The sequence below is a fragment of the Lagopus leucura genome, unplaced genomic scaffold, assembly GCF_019238085.1.
Source record: "Lagopus leucura isolate 7727_CA_CO unplaced genomic scaffold, USGS_WTPT01 Super-Scaffold_100009, whole genome shotgun sequence".
Lineage (NCBI taxonomy): Eukaryota > Metazoa > Chordata > Aves > Galliformes > Phasianidae > Lagopus > Lagopus leucura.
The window spans coordinates 26,719,483-26,741,036 of record NW_024962266.1 but is presented as its reverse complement, the minus strand read 5'-3'; the positions used below and the strand labels follow the sequence as shown (position 1 = coordinate 26,741,036).

The 21,554-nt window shown below is 52.0% G+C and overlaps 1 protein-coding gene across 4 annotated transcripts; it reads left to right on the top strand.

Annotated features, from left to right (window-relative positions):
- The first annotated feature begins 534 nt into the window (after window positions 1–534).
- Window positions 535–18,571, top strand: KANK4 (KN motif and ankyrin repeat domains 4). Of its 4 annotated transcripts, none has more exons than XM_042873698.1 (10): window positions 535–598; window positions 8,141–8,218; window positions 8,874–10,766; window positions 11,823–11,934; window positions 13,180–13,410; window positions 13,997–14,084; window positions 14,925–15,144; window positions 16,604–16,746; window positions 17,382–17,582; window positions 17,738–18,571. In XM_042873698.1, exons 2-10 carry the CDS (start codon window positions 8,203–8,205, stop codon window positions 17,828–17,830), a joined length of 2,997 nt encoding a protein of 998 aa, XP_042729632.1. In that variant the 5' UTR covers window positions 535–598; window positions 8,141–8,202; the 3' UTR covers window positions 17,831–18,571. The 4 variants fall into 4 exon arrangements, with proteins under 4 accessions (XP_042729632.1, XP_042729630.1, XP_042729633.1 ...); XM_042873696.1 differs by having other exon boundaries at window positions 8,871–10,766; XM_042873697.1 differs by lacking the exon at window positions 535–598 and adding an exon at window positions 5,788–6,028 and having other exon boundaries at window positions 8,871–10,766.
- The last annotated feature ends 2,983 nt before the right edge of the window (window positions 18,572–21,554 follow it).

Here is a 21,554-nt window from a genome sequence, read left to right as displayed (position 1 = left end):
CCGTGCTCCCATCGCAGCTCAGCCGGAGGGCTGGGGACCGCTCACCGCAGCGCATCCTACTGCTTTCTCCTATCCCTGAACAGGCAATGCCATCTCAGCCATGTGCTGCCACATGAGGAACGTGGAAATCATGTGTGAAGAAGCTCAGCACCCCAAACTCTGCGTGCATTTGCGGTGCGTGTGCCGTGTTATCCCACTGAGGTGTGGGTGCGATTGGAAGCGGGTTGGGCAGCACAAATCCTGCAGCCCCACAGTTCCCCTTTATCTGCATCTGTGCAAACGGGATGAGTTGCCGGGTTAGAAAAGTATGAATAAAATGTTTAGAAAAGAAAAGAAGAAAAAAAAAAAGAAAAAAGGGAAAAAAAAAGAGGAAAAAAGGAACCCAGCGCAATAAGAAAAGAAGAAAAACAACAACAGAGAAGTGCCTTTCACCCCTCCCGCAGCAGCCGCTCCCTCCGGCTCCCTGCCCCGACCCCCTCCCGGCGGATCGCGGTGCCCGGCCCGCCCCCAGCCCGCCCCGGCCCGCCCCAGCCCCGGCCCCGCCGCTTCCCCGGGCCCGGCCGCAGGAGGCAGCGGGGCCGCGGCACCGCCGTGCCAGGTAGGGCCGGGAGGGGTATCGGGGGTGCCGAGAACGGGGAGTCCGGGGGTGGTCGGGGAGCGGCGGAGAGCGGGGGGGACTTTTGGGGCGCGCCGGAGGATGCTCCGAGGGGCGCTGGGGGGATGCCGGCTCAGTGCTGGGGGATGCTGCGGGGGTGCGTGAGAGAGAGCTGGGGGATGCTCCGGGAGTGTCCTTGGGGGTGTCCGGCCGGGATGGGTGCTGGGGAGCGGCGAGGGGGCTCCGGGAGCAGGCGGGACCCCGAGCGTCACTGCATGAGAGCGGAGCTGCGGGCGGCACAGCCCTCCCCAGCCGCCCCGCTGCGGTTTTGCGAGCCCCAACCCAGCCGGAACGGCGGCCTCTCTCCGTTCCCACAGAAACTCTCCTCGCCGTCGCTCAGAGTGCCCTGCCGAGCTCGCTCTCCCTTACCCCCCGAGTCTCGTAGGGCCCGTAGGTGCAGTACCCCATACAGACAGAATTGAGCGCTCCCTACAAATCCCTGAAAGGAGGGTTTAGCGAGGTGGGGTCCATCTCTGCTCCCAGGTAACAGCTATAGGACGAGAAGTGATGGCCTCATGTTGCACTGATGGAGCTTCAGATTGGAAATGGGGAGAAATGTTTTTCTCCAAAAGCACGGTAATGAACTGGCACAGGCTGAGCAGGGAGGTGGTGGAGTTACCATCCCTGGAGGTGTTCCTGGGCCGGGGGGATGTGGCAGTGAAGGATACGGTCAGTGAGCATGGTGGAGGTGGGCTGGGGGTGGACTTGATGGTCTTGGATGTCTCTTCCAACCTTAATGACAGTATGGTTCTATGATTTGCGGCTTGCTCAGACTGAATGCTGTGGTGCCACAGCATGGTCAGAGCACTGAGTTCTGTGTCCCAAGTATGTGGCAGAGGCATTGGGTGATGGCAGAAAGCTGGTGATTGACTTCCAGTGCAATGCAGTAGGCTCAAGGTGGGAAGGTGGCTGCCCTGGGCGCAATGGTCCCCTTTCCTAGGACTGTCCTGAGTGGGGTTGTCTCATTCATCTCATTTCTGGAGGCGTAACTGTGAGCTATGGGACATGGTGCCTCAAGAAGTGTTTCTTTTTTTGTGACTGAGGAGTGATGAGGTGGCAGCTTTGTCAAAATCACCCCAAAACTGGAATATGAAAGTACGGGATCCTGGTGCTGTGCTTACATGGGCCCCCTCCTTTCCCAGTCTGAGAATTCCCAAATCACTTGTGAACAGCAGAGACGGATCCCGGTGCTGGGGAGAAGCAGGGCTCTCTGGTACAGACCGTATGGATCCCGTAGGATCCCACTCTCCCACCCTGGTGCATGTAACAGGACTTGTGTGATGAAGGTTTTGTCCCACAAGATTTGGGTTTTGTCCAGTCCCAGGGAATCGGTGACCCTGGCTGGGGCGCGGGAGCGAGAAAGTTCAGCTCCAGCTTTCACACGCAGCCATCTCTGTGACAAAGCCGTGGGGAGAAACCAGATGCAGAGAGCTCCTTCTTAGCCCGTATTTATTTTAGGCCTCAGTGGAATTGATGATTCCGGAGGCTGCGAGTCCTACGCATCTGAGGTTTCACATGAAAACGAAGCCGGACGGAGTTACTGTGGTTATTATGATAATATACTGCCAAAATGAATGGGTTGGTGGAGTCAGTAATGTGAAACAGAGTGGCTCCAGTCCTTTGGATTAGTTTGTTTTAAATCTGGAACTTCAGCCTGTTCGTCTGCTGAATGTGGGCCTCAGAGAGTGGCAGCGTGCAGTGGGGGCTTGGTAAGACAATGTGGGGAGCCCTCGTTGGCTGCTGCCTGCAGGGAGGTGGCACTGGGAAGGGTGGGAGATGGCACATCCAGGCCCCTGTCCCTCAAGGCTGATGAGCATAGGAAGCTTTGTACGTTGCTATGGGTTTTTCCAGTCCCACAGACTCTGGGTTTCATCCCTGAGCAGGCACTTTTTGCACAAGACCCCTTCTTACCCTCCTCCATCCTTTCCCCCACCCCAGCACTGAGTTCCGCACAGCAAGTGGCTGATGAAGGGTGAGGCAGGAATGCCTCTTCCAAAACCTGGGCTGGGTGGGTCACCTCCACACCCAGCTTCCAAAACACCCAAAGGACCCTTTGGTTTTCATTAGGAACCAAAGATTTTTCCACCCTGGCTTGTGCCTAAGCTAAGGCTCATCCATGGAAAGTAAGCCAAGGGTGCCCCAAACCCAGGCCGTGCTGAGGGCAGCCCTGCTGTCCTGAAATTGCTACCAGCTTTTTGACCACATGGATGGTCTTGGCTTGCCCTAGGGTGAGAAGATGGAAAGCAGAGCTTGAATGGGGCCAGAAGCCCCCAAAACAAAGGCATTGAAGCAAAAAGAGTAAATCATAGAATCATAGAATACCCCGAGTTGGAAAGGATCATTGAGTCCAACTCCTGGCGCCACAATAGAATCAGAGTGATTAGAATGCCAGAAGAGAGGCGCTTCTGACCTCTGTCTGCTTTCTGACATTGGAGTGCTTTGGATTCGTGGTTTCAATTGACGTTTGGATCACCTGGCTCTGGGAAAGGAGACTTCAGGGAAAACCACAGGTTTCAAGGAATGTGATAAAATCATGAGCATCACCCGAGGTTTTTTAGGACTGTAGCTGGAATGAGCTGAAGGTCAGCTCAACAGAGGTTATCAATGCAAGGGATGAATGTGAGCATTTTCCTGTGCCGGTGAGCCATAAAAGAGGCACAGCTGGGACATCCGATACCTCCCCGTCTCGTCCTGAACTGTCCCTAATGGACACGCTGGCAGGGAGCTCATTGCATTTATTAAACAGCAATAAGCAGCTTTAATAAAATCGGTATCCGCCGTCTGACGGGGTGCCTGGAGAGGCTCCTGGCGCAGACCCTGGCCGTGATACTCTTTGCAGCACTGCTGCTTTGGGACATGCAGGTTTCTAGGATCAGCAGCCAACCCTCAGGACCGAGAAGTTTTCAAACTTCTTTTTCTCCTCCTCCTGGAAGGAAGCTCCTTCCAGCAGCGCACTGGTTTTCTTCCTTTGCAGTGAAAACACGTTGAAAAGCCCAACAACAACTGTTCCCAAGAGGCTGTGTTCATGTGTTTGAGCGCGGGCGTTGTGCAAGTCTGCAGGCCGCTGGATGGAACGCTGCCGTAACCCTTTGGGTACCGCGCATGCTGAGGACGAGCGCAGGGCTCCTGCTCTGCTGCTTTGTGCCCATCAGCCCCACCAGCACTGAGGAGGGGATGGGATTCTTTCTGTGAGGTAGAACCGGTAGGGATGGGGAAGGACAAGGCGGTGGCTTGGAGCTGCTTGGCACCATCTGGTTCCTATCATCTGTGGAGGCAGCCTTTGTGTGACAGCAAGCAGCTCTCAGCCAGGACTTCTGTCCTCCATGGCACAAGGTATGAGCTGACCGTGTCCCCAGTGTGCAGCACTCTGGCAGGACCATCCGGAGCCATCAGCTGCGGGAAATGTGTGCCCTCCTCCTGCTCAGTGGGATGCAGCACACGAGGATCCAGGTCTGGGCACCCAGCTCGTCCATTGCACCTTTGCTGTCTTAGATCCATCAAGAGCGGTCAGGCGTTGAGCAGGGAAGTGATTGAGTCACTGTCCCTGGAGGTGTTTCAGAGCTGTGCGGATGTGACACTGAGGGACATGGGCAGTGGACATGGTAGGGGTGGACTGGGGTTGGGCTTGGGGAGAGCTTAGAGGGCTTTTCCAACCCCGGTGATTCTGTGATTCCATGAAGCACCAGCCCAGTTGATGTGTTTCGACTCCATTCATTCATTGACTCCACCGGAATGCAGAACTGAAGACCTTCAGTCCCATGGGGATTCCATCTGGCCCGGGCTGTAGGTGTGATGCGTGTAACTGCAATAAGGAAATACTCCAAGTAAAAGCTTCCTGCGAGGCCTTTCCTATGGGAAGAAGGAAAGAATTCCTTGAGGCTCACTTTAAAATCAGTGCCGTACAGAAACGTATCGGGTTTTACATCATGCTGCTCCGTACAGAGAACAATCAACAAACCCCAACGAATTTGCTCAAAAAAGATGCAAGGTGCAAGAGTAGCTAAAATATGAAAATCTGACCCAAAAGAGTTAAAGTGAGCAGTGAACAAGCTCTGAGGATTGCTCAGAGCCCTGACCGCAGGAGCTGTGGGGAGAGCAGAGCCATGCTGCAGGACAGCAGGGCTCATCCCTTGCTGTTCAAGTTCGCAGTGACCCCGGCCCTGGGGAGCACTCACAGGAGCACTGCTTCCGTTCTGCCCGTTTCCAGGCTGCCTGCTTCCTGCAGAGGCAAAACCCTTCTGCTTTTCTTGAAGCTGCATCTGCTAAAGTCCCATGTTGCAGTCATGTAAGCAAAATGAGCCTGACGGAGTGCCTGCGGCTCTGTTTTGCAGACATTAAGTGGCTCCATGTGTTTCTTCCCGACTGACACAATCATTGGGATTGTGCTGTTGGTGAGGAGCAGTGCTGGCCCCACTCTGTGCCGTGGGTCCTTGCTGAAAGCCCATCCCCAAATGTGGGCTGTGTGAGAGTGTGGGCACTTTGCCTTGGGAAGTGCCAAGTTTTGGAAAGTTCAGGGCTGAGGCTGAGGGTTGTTTCCTGTTGCAAGCCTGGGGGTGTCAGCAATTCTGCACAACCCTGCAGAGCCCCAGCGGCTGTGAATTGCAAGCATAGGGGAGCTGCCAGGCTCGAATGCCAAGATCATTGGGCTGGGGTCACTGGGGTGTCTGGCAGCACTGGGCTGTCCCTATCCTTGTCCCCGGCCCCGGCCCTGCAGGGCTGCAGCAGGATTCATCCTTAATGCAGAGACCTTCTGCGGCTGCTAATGAGGATGCTGCCTCTTAATTGAGGCAGCTGCTGGTGTGTCCCCGCCAGGCGCCAGGCACAGTAGCTGATGGATGTGCTCAGCCTGCGAGGTGCAACGTGCAGGGAGCCAGCCGGGGCACGGCAAGCAGCACCAGGTATAACAGGAACTGTGGTGTTAATCATTGACCGTCTCTTAAATAATGTCTCTGATAGAGGGGACAGCCCTTGAGCAGCACTAGGTGTTTTTGTGCGAAAGAGAGACGTGCTGTGAAGAGTGGCTCATTGCATGCAGCAGGCTCGGGCTGTCCTCGGGAAGGTCACAGGAGATCGATGCTTTGATTTGCTGGAAAATGAATCCCTCTTTCGTGCTCCTTATCATAAACTTGTGTTTGCTTTTCCAGCAAGGTCGCTGGGGTGCTGACCAATGTCCCAGCAGCAGGCTGGGGGCTGGGAGGCATCCTGGGCTCTGCAGGAGGTATGAGAAGTAGTGGGACAGCTGCTGTCCTGGTGTTGGTTGTCCTTCTGCAATGAGGTGCCAGCGTGTTGCTGCAGTGCAGGAGGAAAATGACAGAGCTGAAAAAGATGTGGTGTTGTAGCTAATGAGATTGCGATACTGCGCTGCTCCGCGGGGTGAGTTATCTGCTTGGGTGCTGTCACAGGGTTAAATGCTGTTAATTCAAAGTCACCAGCAAGATGCTTGCAGGGAAAGAAACCCGTGTCTTCTATCTCGGTTATTTGCTTTGAAAATCTGTTGCTCTTGGCTCTGCTGCTGAGGGGAGTGAGGGAGGGAGCAGCAAGAAACAGGGGAAGGGAGGGAAGGGTTAAAGAAACAATACCAGGCATGGCCATGAGGCAGCACTGGGCACTTTGAGGGGCAGGCAATTAGGTGCCTTCGGTCTGTGCTGCTGCCTTCCTGCTTATTTGCCTCCCCGATTTCCCTTTCTGTATATATATTTATGGCTGACTTGAGAACAGAAATGCTGCTCAGACCTGCACTGATCCTCCCCTAAAAGCTAAAATTCAGCACTGCAGCGTGTGTTAATGCTGGTGTCCTTTGGGTTATGCAGCATGGGAAGGGGCAGGACATACAAAACACAGCCCTGCTCAGCACAGTGGGGCCTGCAGGACAGAGACTTACCAGAAAGTGCTGTCCTCCGTCAAGCCTTGAGCAGGGGTTCTCAGGGCTGGGAGGTGAGGGCAGGCTGTGCACGAAGCATTGCTGTGTGTGAGGACATCACCATGCTTGAGGACACTGCTGTGCACGAGGCGATTCTGGAGGAGGTTGGTCGAAAGGGAAAAGTGACAGCATCAGTTTGGACTGCAGAGTTGGGACCCAGCCAGCTCATGAACGAACCAATTAAGTGTAATTATCTAGATATTAAAAAACATCCTATTGCCTGGCTTTCTTTTTTCCCTCCCTTCAAATAAATGACTTAGAAGAGTGAAATGTAACTGGTCGGACTGTAGCTGGGATTCATAATTGCTCTATAATTGGCTGTAATTGGAAAATAAAAAAAAAAAAACATTTGAGGGAGAGGTTAGTGTTCATTTTGGCACATGCTGTTTGTTGGCAGAAGGAAACAGAATTGCCTTCTATAGTGAAAGTGTGGTTAATTTGGCCAAAGTACTGCAGCAGGCTGAGCTGGAGGAGGTGCCAGCCCAGAGGTGTTGGGAGCACTGATGTTCTCTGCAGTGGTGGCCCTACAAGCCGGCTATAAACTGGCAATGAACTTGTTTGCCCTAATAAAGAAACTAATTGTTTCTTCAAAAGGTTTTGATCCCTCAAAGCATTCATCCCTTGGTAACAATACAGCAGGATGTGACTGCGTTTTCCCTCTGGTCTTTGTTGTAGTTAATATGTCATTTAAAAATGTTGCGCTTCTAGAAGGGAACAGCAGCAGCACCTCTCTATTCCATATATCCTTATCTGTACTGTGGATCCATTTATCTTGCCATGTCCGTATGAAGAAAGTGGAGATACAAAAAGCAAAAATAAGAAAGAGAATTTAGAAGATGCAGAGCAGAGAAAAGCAGAGAGCAGAGCTTCTTCTGAGCCTGAGAACGAGCAAGTGGTCTCTGGGACAGTTCTGCTGGGGATGCTGCAGAACTGAAAACGGAGAGCAGCACGACCAGTGTTAGATAAGAATGGCGTTGGGAGAAGCGAGGGGCAAAGGTGGGCTGCAGCCCTGGAAGGGGAGCTCTGGAAGTTCAGCCAAGTGCTAAAGCTCTTATGAAGGCAAAATATTAAAAGCAGCAAATGAAGTCAGACCCTGACAGTTTGATCAATTAGGTAAATGTGAGCAGGGTTCTGAAACGAAGAGTCCCAGTGTCCTTCCCAGCAGCTGGGCAGGCCTGGTACAGACCGTGCTGCGTGTGCCTGCCTTGAAAACCTGTTGTAGCTCAGGGATCAGCTTGGAGGATAAGACTTTGAGCTGCTGTGAGATGTGGCCAGGAACCACATCAGAAACTTGAAGGAAAATCTTAACAGAAAACCCCACTTTTGCAGCCAAACCCAGCTGTAGTGCTGAGATGTTCCATGAGAACGAGCTACCTGGGAGCTGGCTGTTCCTGCTGGTGAAGGAGCCACTGATTCCAGCATGCCTAGAAGCGCTGAGCAGCCCAGCCAGGCTGTAGAATGTGGGAAGCGAGGGGTCCTGTGGAGGTGTGGGAGCCTTTCAGATGGACTTGGTTCAGATCATGGGGTATTTTTAAATTAAAGGTATTTGTTTCTTTTTTTCCAAGAGTGGCTCATCTGCCCCAGTGTGTCAGAGGATGGGACACTGACAGTCTGAGCAGAGCACACCATGGAGAAGACAGATGGTATGGATGGTTCTTTGCTCATTTATTTCTTGAAAAAATAAAGTAAACCATATAAGCCCTGAAGTCATTTCCTTACCAGAAAAACAGTAAATTAACCATTTTCTGTAGATACATTCTTCTACAACAAGGAGACCAAATTGCATCATCTGTGCATTACCTAAACCACAGCAAAGCCTGTGTGCAGTTCTTGGAGCCCTGCACAGATTTACCCTCCCTGCTCCTGCTCTGCTCCTGGCTCTGCCTTCACACCTGCCTTCCCAGCAGGGTGTTTTCACTTGATCATTCCCATGATCTCAGGCAATTTTGGGCTTCCTCAGTGCAGCGCTTCCGCAATTCACCTCTGGAGAATCAGGTCTGAACTTGGAGGTGCATCATCTCCATGAGCATTACAATGAGGAAGCACAGCCCCCTGGCCTTGTGGTGGCCCTTGGGCCAAGCAGCCAGTCTTCATTAAATTAGCAGGTCCTTAGGCTGCTGTGCCTAGGGTTTGCCCCTAGAGCTGTGGCCAAGGATGGGCTGAGGTCGGAAATGAATGGGCCGGATGAAGGAAGTGGTAACGTTTCCCTCCTGCTCTAAACCTCCATTTCATTTTTCTGTTTGCTTTTGATCTACCAACATTCTATCTTTTTTCCTTTCCCTGTGGTTGTTCCAGCAGCCGGCCAGCCACCCCTGCCCAATGGGGATGGGGAGCAGCCCCGCAGCCTCCCCTACTCCTTGGAAACACCGTACGGCTTCCACCTGGACCTGGACTTCCTCAAGTACGTGGACGACATTGAGAAAGGGAACACCATCAGGAGGGTCCACATCCACCGCAAAGCCAAGCAGCCCAAATTCAGCACTCTGCCCCGAAACTTCAGCCTGCCCGAGAACGGCTCCCACAGCTACGCAGCCTCTGCTGGGCCTGGCTGGCCAGCTGCCACGTACCGTGCACAGCGCAAGGCGTCCCTGGGGGCAGAGGAGATATCACGGGCCCCGCTGCCCGGCGAGGAGCCCAGTTACCGCAGGAAGGCTCTCCTGGCTGAGACACAACGGCACGCCGAGCTGCTGCACTGTGAGGATGAGCTGAGGGGGCGGCCGCAGCTGCTGCGGGCATCCAGCCTGCCGGCAGCGCTGCCACCTGGCCAGGCCCCGGCTGGCGATGGCTGTGTGCCGTGTCCCCTCCGGCCCAGTGACAATGGGAGCTGCCCGGAAAGCACGTTCCGTCCCATGCCACGTTCACCCGACGGCATCGCCTCGCTGCCATCTCCCATGTTGAGTCCTGGGACAGAGTTGGCCTTGCAACCAGGGAAAGGTAGCCTTGTGCGGGACGTCCCCAAGGAGAGGGCACAGCCCCTGTGGCAGGGCCAGCACTCTGCCGTTCAGCTACAGGTGGTGGTGGAGAGCCGGGGCGAGGAGGGTGATGCCAGCGATGCCACCAATGGTAGCACCCTGGTCTCAGCCTCATCAGGTACCCTCCAGCTTGCAGATGAAAGCACAAACCTTGGGAAAGCAGGGGGAAGCGTAAGTGAAATTGCTGTGAATGTGCTGAAGGAAGGTGAGGACAGGTGTGCCCGTGCCCAAGAGAAGGAGGAGCGAGGAGGAGATGCAGGAGAGTCCGGTGGGATCGCCGCATTGAAGCAGCACATTGCTGTGCTGGAGGAGCAGCTGGACAGGAAGAGAGAAGAGCTGGAGCAGATCAGAGCAGTGCTGAAGCAGCAGGATCATAAAATAAAGGAAAAGGAGAAGAGCATTCAGTTACTGGCCAGCTCCAAAGCCCAGCTGGAGGAGCAGCTGTGCCGGGAGAACACGCGGGAGGATGCGGTGTCTTCCATGCGGCGTGGCAGCATTCTGCAGTACAGCGACGCAGCAGTGAACACTGAACTCTCGTATGTGAATGGCTCCAAGCAAGTCCACGATAAGGGCATCAATGTAAACATCCCACTTTCCACTAAATCCATAGGATGTGGCATCCGCAGAGCGGACAATGGAAACTTGCTGACAGCGGAGCACAGTGCTCAGGGATGGGCTGATGCTGGCACCAGTGGTGGTGGAGACGGACACTTTGCCAAGCTCTCAGAGACTGCAGCTGGCCTGGAGCCTGGCCTTCATGCCCTGGGCTTCACCGAGCTGAAGATCAACGAGCAGCTCAGTGATGACAACCAAAACCAAAGGAATAGCTGTGACACCCAGAGTCTCGCTGCTCATGCGGTGGCTGCGGAAAGTTATCGAACAAAAAGAACTGGCTCAAGTGCAGGCAAAAACGAGGCAGGCGTTGGCGAAGACAAAACTGAAGATGGGATGGGAGAGGAAGCTCTCCCTGACCCCAAAGATTTTCCTGCTGTTGACCCCATAGGCCAATACGTAAAGAAAATCCAGGAGCTGCTGCAGGAGCAGTGGATGTGTTTGGAGCACGGCTACCCTGAGCTGGCGAGCGCTATCAAACAGCCGGCCTCTAAGCTCAGCTCCATCCAGAACCAATTAGTTAATTCCTTAAATTCGTTGCTGTCTGCCTACTCTTCGCAGAGGCCAGCAGATAAGGAGAATTCAAACACGCACTATCAGCAGCTGGGTAAATAACATTGGCATAGGTTTCAACATGTCCCGCCGAATCTCTTGCCATCTGATGGAGTATTGGACAGGTGCAATGTGGTGGAGCTCAGTGGGGTGCTAGTATCAGAGAGATTGGGAATAGCCCCTCCTCAGAATGTGTCTTTGAGAAAGGCAGATCTCTACACACCATAAGCTATACAATCTTAAAATAAAATAAAACTCGTGTAAGAGCTGATAAAGCTGTGACTCAGTTATACACAAGATCATATCCACAACTGGCCATACTTGTGGCTATTCCATCAAATAACCTCGCTTGCTATTCCTCTCAATTGGATGTCTTAATTTGAAAGAATATGGGGATCAGATGTTCATCTGGGGTAAATTAGCATGAAGTTCAGAAGAACCAAAACCAATTCAAGCTGACCGAGCAGCCAGGTTGGGAACAGACCTGTCCCCAGTCACACAGCTGTTCAGCTAGAATAATTGTATGGTGCTGAGAATCATTGAATCATAGAATGGCTTGGGTTGGAAGGGACCTAAAGGATCATCAAGCTCCATCCCTCCTACTGCATGCAGGGCCACCAACCTCCTATCTGATAGTAGAATGTAAAACCAAATCCCTGTTCACTGTCAGAAGGACTTTGCAAATAGATAAGTGACCCCTTACATGCAATACGTAGAGAGGCTATTCAAACTCTGATGGAAAGATTTATCTGTGTAGTATTATAGGAGAGGTTGTAATATTAGTACTGAAAAAAAAAAAAAGATAAAACATTATAACATTATTACGAGAGTAAGGCCTGCTTGTATTCACAGAGTACATATGTAATTCCCAGCTGTATATTTTGTATTCACAGCCATTGAAGACGTTTGAGACCTATATGGTAAAGATGGCACGGCAGGTTCAGACTGTGGCTGGGTGCATCCGCATTTTTGCAAGGCATAAAGAATCCTTTAAGATGAAGTAAAAAGATGCTTACAGTTATGATTTCTAGCTTGTTGCTGCAAGTTGGGAATGATCACTGATAACTATGGCACATCTGCTTAATTAATCTATTATTTTGTATTTTGCTAGAAACCTCACCAACCACAAGTCTTAAATCTATCATGAAAAAGAAAGGTTATGGCTCCCATGCAGGAGGCAATGGGACCAAAAAGAATCTTCAGTTTGTTGGGGTAAATGGTGGGTAAGCATCCGTTACGAAGATAAAACTGCCTTTAATGTGTAATGCCCTCTGTATTGCTGAAGAAATTCTTTTTCTCCTCTTTTCCTCTCGAAACCTTTTGATTAAAAGGCCATTTGAAATGGAGCCTCTTTCCTCCCTTCTTTAACCCAGCACTGATAACCTGTAGTAACCCTGCCGACAGGCCCAGGATGATGGTCATCAGGGGATCAGGGTCATCAGGGCAGTGAGGGACATCCCTGGGGACTGATACTCTGTGCACACCAAACTCCTGGGGCTTCCTCCAGAGCCCAGCTGAGTCTGTGGGAGGCTTCCCACTAACTTTGTGGGGTTTGGAGGAGGCCAGCGGTGGCTGGGTGGGTGCGCTGCCACTGAGTTGCCTCTGCAACAGCCAACAAAAGTTGGGCCGGGAACAGAGAAAAGGCCATTTCTGTAAATGAGGACTTAATGTGGTGGGAAGGAGACCCCTATGTCAGTTGTGCTCTGATAACCATTCCCTGTGTATCTAGTAGCTAATTTAGTTTGGCATTTTAGCTAACTGGCTGCAGCAACATGTGCTTTACATGTGTTTCTAAGAGCAGCATGTGCCCCTGTCCTACCAAGGAATACTTGGTATTGGAGAGGGCAGAAGGCATTTTGCTTTCCCTGCGTGAAGCTCAGTGTGCAAGTTTGAATGCCGGTTTCTGCTCATCTATGCTTCTCCACCCAGTTTCCAGCTCTGTGGCTACTGCTCATGGCTTTACTTGCTCCTGTTGAGTAGCACTTCTCCTAACAGCCACTGAAATGGCACAGTGTGTAGCAAGCAGAGGAGTCCTGGCTAATGTCAGAATTGTTTTGGGTTCGTCACAGCTGAATGCATTCTCACAGAAGATACTTTTGATATGAATGCTTTCAGACAACCACAAGAGGTCTCTCTAGCAGGGCTGCTTGAATGGTGGACTCAAGTCCATTGGAGCTGCACGCATGCTTTTGTTGGCATACTGCCTGTCTTACCTTGCCAGAGTCCACATAGTCCCTGAAGTAACCTTGCCTGCTGCTAACTGATTGCTTCTATCATGCACCTGCTGGTTTGGGAAGCCAAAAAAGACTAACCCTAGGTCTGGCTGTGGCTCTACCTTTGTAACTCGCATATCGCTCCGGGCTTCATTCAAGGCCCATTGGAGTCAGCAGGTGTCTTCAATGAGTCTTGGTCAAGCCTTGCGTTTGTAGGTGGGGAAGGAGTGAATAACATGTGGTATCCCCAAATAGCTACGAAACAACTTCAAGTGAAGACACAAGTTGTGAAGACAGCCCGTCAGATGGGGATGTGGAGAGTGACACAGAGAGAGGAGCTGGTGGTCTGGAGCCCACAAAAGAGCAAGGTGGAGGTGGAAGCGAGGGAGCTTCATTTGGGACCTCCTTGCAGGAGACACGAAAAGACGATGACCTGCAGGAACCTGGGGCAGAAGCAGCACCTTGCACTCAGCACAAGGCCGACAGGTAACCAGAAACCAAGTAGCAGTTGTGTTTCCCATAACGTTTCTGAACCCACAGGTCATACGGCGCTGTGTTCGGTCACCCCCAAGGGGCTGGGGACAGCGCTTCGTGTGCTCAGAGGAAAAGCAGTCGTTGGCTTCCATAGGCACTGGAAAAGACTTTAAAGAGCTAAATATTTTTGGAGTTACTCCACAATCTAGTGGGGATTGATTCAGGCCCCACAGTTGACGGTGGAAAAGGCGGAGTGAGTCATGTTTGGTGAGAATTAGCTCATTTCTTTCTCCTCAAGTAAACTTTTTAAGTCAAGTTCCTTGCAGATTCAGGGATAAAAATTCTTTTTCCAGCTTTGGGATTCTTGTAAAAGATGAAGTTCCTACAGATTGGGGTCTCTAGACTTAAGAACTTAGAAAGGTGCTTGGCTGTGTACCTAAAATCTGTTTCAAGTCAGTGGGACAACTTGTATCCATAAAGTTAAGCGTTCAAACAAACATTTAAAGTATTCTGACCTAAGCTGCACATTATCCCTCCTTCTTCAATGCCACTTTAAGTTCTGCTTCATGATAGACTTAACAAAGTATTTTCCCTTTAGATGCAAACCCTCTGAAGATTTCCTCGCTGCCTGCCAGCTGCTCAGCCAGCACCTCTCTGAAATAAGGACCACCAGTGACCAGCATCTGGTACAGATATTTTTCAATCAAATTCCAACTGCAGTTCCCACTCTCTGTTACCTTTGATTGTCGTAATGTTGCACTGCAGGCTGTGCCCTGTCATTCCATGGCCAGCTGGGTAAGGAGATGGGACAAGATGGAAAAAGGAGATGAAAGCTTTTTCTGCTTACTCATTCAAATTACCACAGGAAATTCCTTTCCCCTTCAGTTAGATCAGCAGTCACAAAGCCACAAGCTGAATACTGGCTGGAGGATGCCAGCGTGCAGGACGAGGCGCTGGGGCAGCAGCAGGTTTGCAGGATGACAACACCTCTGCTCTCCTGGAAAGGGACCTTAGCACTGCTCTTCCAAATCCATGCTGTGCACCATTTTCTCTCCTATTTTTCTCCATCTGAACATCAAGCAAAGGTGCTCATCCCCTCTGAGAAATGGCAGTGCAAATATAGTTGCAGAGAGACTCCAAGTGACTAATCAGCTCTAGTGGCTGCTTTGAGCTTTAGTGGTGTTTGGCATTTTTTTTAGGGTGATGCTCCCCTGAGGTGCTTTGCTACATCAGGGGGAGAAGAAGAGCACAGTCCATGCTATATGGGGGAAGGTACCAACTGCAGCCTGGCTGCTCCAGAGGCTGCTGGAGGATAGCAATGGCAGGGCCGGTCGTTACTGTGGATTTGAGATGGGAGAGCAGTTTGCACGTGTATCATTGCTTTTATTTGGGTGAGAGGAATTCCTTTGAGAGCTAGGTTGGCTCAGGGATAGGTACTCACTGAGGATTCAGCATGCAGTAGGAGGGCAGGCAGGGTGCCAGGCTCACCCACAGCCCAGGGGTAACACTGACGTTGGTGTTCACAGCGGCACGTCCTCAGCACCGTCTGCCAGGAGTGGTTCCGCGTGTCGAGTCGCAAGTCCTCCAGCCCTGAGCTGGTCACGGCCTATCTGCGGGCACTGGGCACCATCCAGCCGCAGCTGCTGGAGGCAGTGGTCAACATGGCCGACAGGAATGGCAACACGGCTCTTCACTACAGCGTTTCCCACTCCAATTTCACGATTGCAAAGCTCCTGCTGGACACAGGTAGGAGCAGCAGCTCTTTGCTGAGCAATGGCTTTGTTGGGTACGGGTGTGGAAGTTGTTTTGAGCTGCTCTCCTGGTGGGGCCCTGGTGGGCAGAGCCAGGCCATGGGGTCCATCAATGGTCCCAGATATAGCAATTGGTGAATGAGAGCCAAGGCCCTCCCAGGAAGTCTAGTTGGGAGCAAAGCAAGGTGGGACAGAGACAGGATTGGGAACCAGCTACAACCAATATGCAGTCGTGTAGTTGACATCCAGTAGACTGGTGTGGAGCCAAGGTCTATTGAGGAGACACAGCTGAGCTGGAGACCAGCACCCTCCCACGTAGGTCAGCTGCAGGCCCATAGCGTGCATGAGGGTCTCAGCTGAGGCTCATCGAGGGCATTAAGGCTCATTAGTGTTCAGGGTTTGGGAATGGCTCAGGGTAACTGTGGATGAGGGGTTCCCCTGGGATGGAGCACGTGCTGTTCAGCCCAGCCAGTGGCTCCCACAGCTTCTTGTAGCAGCCAGTGGCACGCTGTGGCTTGGCACAGGAGGCTCAGAACCCTGGTAGCATAACAAACCCCACAGCACCACAGGAAAATTGCATTTTAAACTATTGAACTTTCAGCTCACGCGGCAAAGAAAGGGACTTTCAGCTGAGATTGTACTGAGGGGAAAAATGCACGCACTTTCAGAAAGAATAGGGACACTTTGGCCTCTTTTCATGGGCAAGACAATCTGCTAAATGTTAGGAAAATGGCATATTATCATACACATCTATGCAGCCATTGTTGCTGCCGCTTGCAGGCAGCCCCAGGAGCCTGCCCTGCCCCGGATCACGGGAGCAGCATGCTTCTGAAGAGCGTTTGCCAGTGGGATCCTTGTAGCTGGAAACTGGCCCTTCAAGCTGAAATTAAACCAAATAGAGCACTCGAGAACAGCACGAGGAAGAACTCCTAGAGTAAAAAGTGCTTTTTGCTGTGAAATGTGTCCGTGACTTTAGCGATTAACTGTAGAGATACTCGGTGGTGTGCTCCACCACGGGGCGATCTTCACCTTTCCACTGCTCCCTCGCTTTAGGAGGTAAAACAAACAGCTCGAGGCCTGGGGGCTGCCCAGGGCATATGTCATACCGTATCTTTTACGGAGATATAATTTGATTATGGTCATCAAAGTTAATTGAGTTGACCTCAAGAATTATAATGAAGCAACATATAGCACCAAAGCTCGTTCAATGCCGTGCTCACAAAGCCATTAATGAACAGATATTTAATGCAGATAAGGCTCGGTCCTGTGTCACTGTGGGACCTCCTGCTGAGTTTCCTCATTGCTCAGTCAGATCCTTCCCCTCAGCCAGGCAGCACTGCTGGCCTTTCAGCCACAGCCACCTTCCCCTTTCCCCTGCACCTCTTTGTTCTCCTTCCCTTGGCTTCCCTTCTTGCTGGCCTGAATCCTGCTTGTCCCCCTGCATCCTCTGCCAGGGCTCTGCCGCCTGGACCTGCCGAACCAGGCGGGCTACACGGCTGTGATGCTCACCCCGCTGGCGGCTGCTGAGACAGATGAAGACATGGCTGTGGTGATGAGGCTGCTGAAGGAGGGGGACGTCAATGTGCGAGCCGCTCAGGTGTGTTGGGTGAAGGGCAGCCTGCCTTTGGGGATGTATGTTTGGCAGAAACGTTCCCAGACCCAATCTGGCCAACCTGTTGTCCATCTGTGTGCAACCGCAATGGCCAAATTCCTGTTAGTCCCACAGCTATCTGGGCTGGAAGAGGAGACGGGATCTTCATTGAGGGTTTGGTGAAATCAGAGCGAGTGCAGCACCAGTTCAGACTGTGGCTGTGAGAATGAGGGAATAACCTCCCCTCATGTCTCCAGGAATATCTCAGGGGATGTAATTCCAGTGCCTCGTGCTGAACGAACCAGGCAGTGGGTGGGAGCTGTTGTTTCCCAAAAATGACAAGAGCAACCCCAGCACAACTGCAGAGTGCCCACCCCACAGCTCCCTGCAGCACCAGGTGAGAGCCGGGTGAAAGCTAAGGAACGTGAAGAAGGTTGAATGTTTTGCAAAATCCTTTTTCTGAGCTAAATAGTTCAAATCTGCAGCCCAGGGAGGGGAGGTTGGGGCAACCATTTTGCTGTAGATTCACACATCTGTCCCTGAGATAGCAATGCCCTCATCCAACCAGCCAGCTGTTAGTGCTGAAGAGCCCAGGAGGGCGATACGCTGTAAAGGACTGACCTGAGCTGCGTGTTCTGCAGGGAGGGCAGACGGCCCTGATGCTGGGGGTGAGCCACGAACGGGAGGCCATGGTGCGGGCCCTGCTGGCCTGCCAGGCCGACGTCAACCTGCAGGACGAGCAGGGCAGCACGGCGCTGATGGTGGCCTGCCAGCAGGGCAGCACCAACATGGTCAGGCTGCTGCTGGCCCAGCCTGGCTGCCGGCTGGAGCTGACAAACCAGGTGAGGTGCGCTCAGGCCCTGCACAGCATGATGCCGGCTGCACACACGTGCCGTGGTGCAGCTGAGCTGATTGAGGCCAGGCTGCCTGCTTTGGGCCCAGTGAACGTGGCTAGGCTGTGTGCTGCTCACATCAATACCACCTGTCCCTCCTGCAGGACGGAGACACAGCGCTGGCCATTGCCCAGAGGAGCGCCCATGAGGACATCGCTGCACTGCTGCACAGCGCCCAGCACGGCTCCGGTGACTGAACCCAGCATGGAGGAGGCAGAGAGGGAGAAGGGCAACCAAGCTGGGGTCACTCCTCTCATTAACCCTCTTCTGTACCTGCATTGCCACAAACGGCTCAAATTCAGTTTCTGCATTGCCCTCTGTTAACACTCGCTGCACAGCCCCAGCGGGACAGCAGCCAAAGGGAAGGAGCTGTTCCGGCCTTCACCAGGAGCTGCCCTTTTAATTTAGCACTTATCTGTATTGCATTTAACTTGTAATTTGTGTCCTAATATTTATTATTAGCTCTCCCCGATGTAGTAGGAGGCAGCAATTGTTCGTATAGGAAACAACAAACACAAGTCCGATGGATTACAGAAAGTATAACATCCTATTTATGTTTGCTCACACGGCCTGATGTAAGAATTAAAAATTAATGCTGTAGGAAATTATGTGAGTACAGCAGACATTGTTTTGCCTGGACTCAGAATTATCATACGGCCCTTATTTTTTTTCTAATTAAGTTCGAGCTGATGGGAAAATGAAGCCCACTGGTTTGCGTGGAGCCCAAACCACTCTGTGAGCACGGGCAGGGATTTAGCACAACATCCTCACCCCAGCTAAGAGCAAATCTCTTGTTTTCAGCCGATGGTTGGTGTCTGCTTTGTTTGCTTTCCTTCCACCATGTCTTTAGGTGGAAGCACTCACCCCTGCCTTTTTTAACCCCATCCCCCAACACAGTTACCTCCCCCACATATGAATAAACCCAAGTTAAACTTTGACCTGCGCTTGCTGTTGTTCCTGCTACCCTTGGCAGGCCAAAGGGATGGACAGACAGACTTCCAAAAGCAGAAGAGCCTGGAAGAGAGCCCCTCGCACACTGCACCCATACACACACACTCCATTAAATCACTTTTTAGCTTCTTCTGTCTCCACAGCCTCACAGCCTCCGGATGTTTGTTTTCATTCCTTGGCCACAGAGTTCCTTCTTTCCTCTCAAACCATCTCCCGAGGGATTGCTCAGCCTGAGATATACTCCTGGAGCAGCAGCCCAAGTACTATGGAAAATATGGCAAAACTCATGCAAACAGTGCTGGGGCCCTTGGAGCAGCTCCCATGTGGCAAATCACCTGTGGGGTTTCAATGCCACCGAGCACCAGAGCCAGCCCAAACTTCTCTATTTTGATATCATGGTGGAAATCAAACTAAATATAGCCAAGCAAAAATACATCCCCAGCACGAACTCTGAGCAGTACAAATGGAGACAATTAACTCACAGCAAGGAAAGAAATTAATCTAACAATCGTTGTAGGCTCACCATTGAGGAGCTGATTAGCTACAAAGGGAAAGAATGGTGAGAGCTCAACTGCTTAGGATTTTTCCACTCTCATTATGGGCACTTAGAGAATGTCTTTCTTCGGGGAGCAAGGACCCCAACAGCCTCATCTGGAGCATCTCCATAGCTTTTGGAGCCATGCTGCTCCACAGCCCTCAGGATTGCAGTAGGACTGGAAAAGTGGGTGGCTGTTAGCAATTTGCTCTTTTTTTCTCACGTACAGATAACCCTTGCAGAAAGCCCTCCAGCACTGCCTTTGTCCCAATGCATGTGAGCCAGGAGGTGTCCTGGAGACACCCAGGTCATCAGTCCCTGGTCCCCATGCACAGGGGGTTGGTGGTACCCAGGGGTTGGTGGTACCCAGGGGTTGGTGCCAGAGGAACAACAAAGCCCCTGCAGGGCTCAGGGACCAACACACTGGAGCTGCTGCTTGGGTTGCGAGGTGGCATCCAGAAATCTGGGGAGGCGAAGAGCCCTGCACTGCTGTGATACTGGCCCCAAGACACGTGAGGAATGGAAGCTCCCCGGCCACAGGCTTCATCTGCACTGTAAGGGTGCAGACAATTCCTGGCTATCGGCTCAAGCCCATAAATCTTAGGAAAGGGGTGAAATCACCGCAGCACTTTGCTAACATTGTCCAGGCTGCCGTCGATGTAGCAGTTGGCTGCTGTTAGAGCTGAGCTCATTCCCAGCGCTGCGGCCTCCAGCTCTCCTGCCTCCCAGCACAGCGGCACAGGGCGAGGGGCGGCCCCAAAAAGGGGCACAGTGAGAGCAGAGCACCTCACTCCGATGTCGGTGCTGTTAATTCAATTACAGGGCAGCTGGCAGGCGTGCCTTGGCTCAGCTCCTCTGGTGTCCGCAGGCAGCAGCTGGGTGCTGGGAAAGGCAAAAATCCGAGTTCCAGGCACAGGCATCCCAAAGTGCTTCACCCCCAGAAACACTGCAGCTCCACGCACGCAGGAACTGCCCAGCAGCAGCTGGGATGCTGGCGGTGGAATTCAGTATTTAATACATTTGGGGGAATGAGCTTCTCGGCACAGATCATTTTTTGCTGCAGGGGAAGGCGTTGAGGCTGGGAGCCCTGGGCCACGTGGGCTGAAGGCAGCAGAAATGGACTATTTTGTCAATTGCTCCATCTAGTGACGTTTCAGCAGAAAATGCCACGGGACAGCCGGGCTCACAGCTCCACACAGCATGGATCCAGGAGGCTTTCCTCGTGGGTTCAGGGTGGACATGTCACCTCCCTGCCACCTCCTGGCACAGGAGCAGCAGCCAGGAATGGGGGGAGGTGGGATGCGATCGGGAACAGCAAGCAAAAACACACAGGCTTTCTTAAAACTTGAAAATGCTCATAGGGAATATTGGTTTGAGGGCAGATGTTTCTGTTTAAGAACCTGCAGTCACCCTTTGAGACAGATAAGTACAACAAATGATGCAAAGGCTGCAAAGATGAAATTCCATTTCCAAACTTGCACCCACAGCTGAGCTGCAGAGGAGAGGCTGCTGTGCTGCTGGGACCCACAGCTCAGGGCACATCCTGCACAGCCAGTTCTAGACACACCAACAGCAGCCATGTGCAGGGTGAAGAATCAGTGAAGGGGAAGAGGCCAGTTGTTGCGTTCAAGGCACAACCAAACCACATTTTTCAGAAGTATCCTATCACCAGGCCTTCAAGTCCTCTTCCCTTTTGTTTTTACCTCCTCCTGGTGGCAGCTTGCTGGTGAGGCAATGCAGTACTGCAGCCTGGTGTTGTTTCTTAGGACGTGATGGAAAGTAGAAGCCGTGCTCAGCATGCAGGCAGTCAGCCTAGGGCATCCCAGCCAGGCAGAATAACCCTGTGTCAATGCAGCTTCCATTGGTCCCATCACTCTGATGAGGATGTAACTTTTAATTTTACCAGAACAGTTCCAGAGGCACACCACCTCCAGCACACGCACCAGGGATGCAGGGAGTTCATGTTTTCCCTGTTGTGCTTCAGCCCCTCTGCTTTACTGCATGTGCCGGTGGAGCAGAGCCTCTGGGGTCTTGTTGGGAGAAGGATGAAGGCATCAGGGACGCGATCCTCCTCCCTTTCCAGCCCGGGATGCTGCAGAACACAGGGATCTCTGACTTGTTGCCATCTTGAGGTCCAGGTGTCACAGGAATACGTCCATTAGAGAACAAAGCACCCATTGCTGCTGAGATGAAAAACAATGGCTGTGACGATGCTTAACCAGAATGTAAATACAGCTAAATTATGGATATGGAAGTGCGAGACCGTGGAGAAAGATGATAATGGAATTATATGTCAATGCTCAGCACAACTGTAAAAACTGATGTTTTATACGTGTGTAATGTTAAATTAATTCATTCCAGTTCTTTCAGGCGAAGGTACATTAACTGCTCCATCTCAGCATAATCATATTACCTCAACAGGCTCTATGTAAGTC

Bases quoted from the DNA above. Each gene is read 5' to 3' on its own strand.
- KANK4 (XM_042873696.1), top strand. The intron at 11,935-13,179 runs GTAAGCATCCGT...ATCCCCAAATAG, and splicing joins TTTGTTGGGGTAAATGGTGG to CTACGAAACAACTTCAAGTG. The intron at 13,411-13,996 runs GTAACCAGAAAC...TTTTCCCTTTAG, and splicing joins ACTCAGCACAAGGCCGACAG to ATGCAAACCCTCTGAAGATT.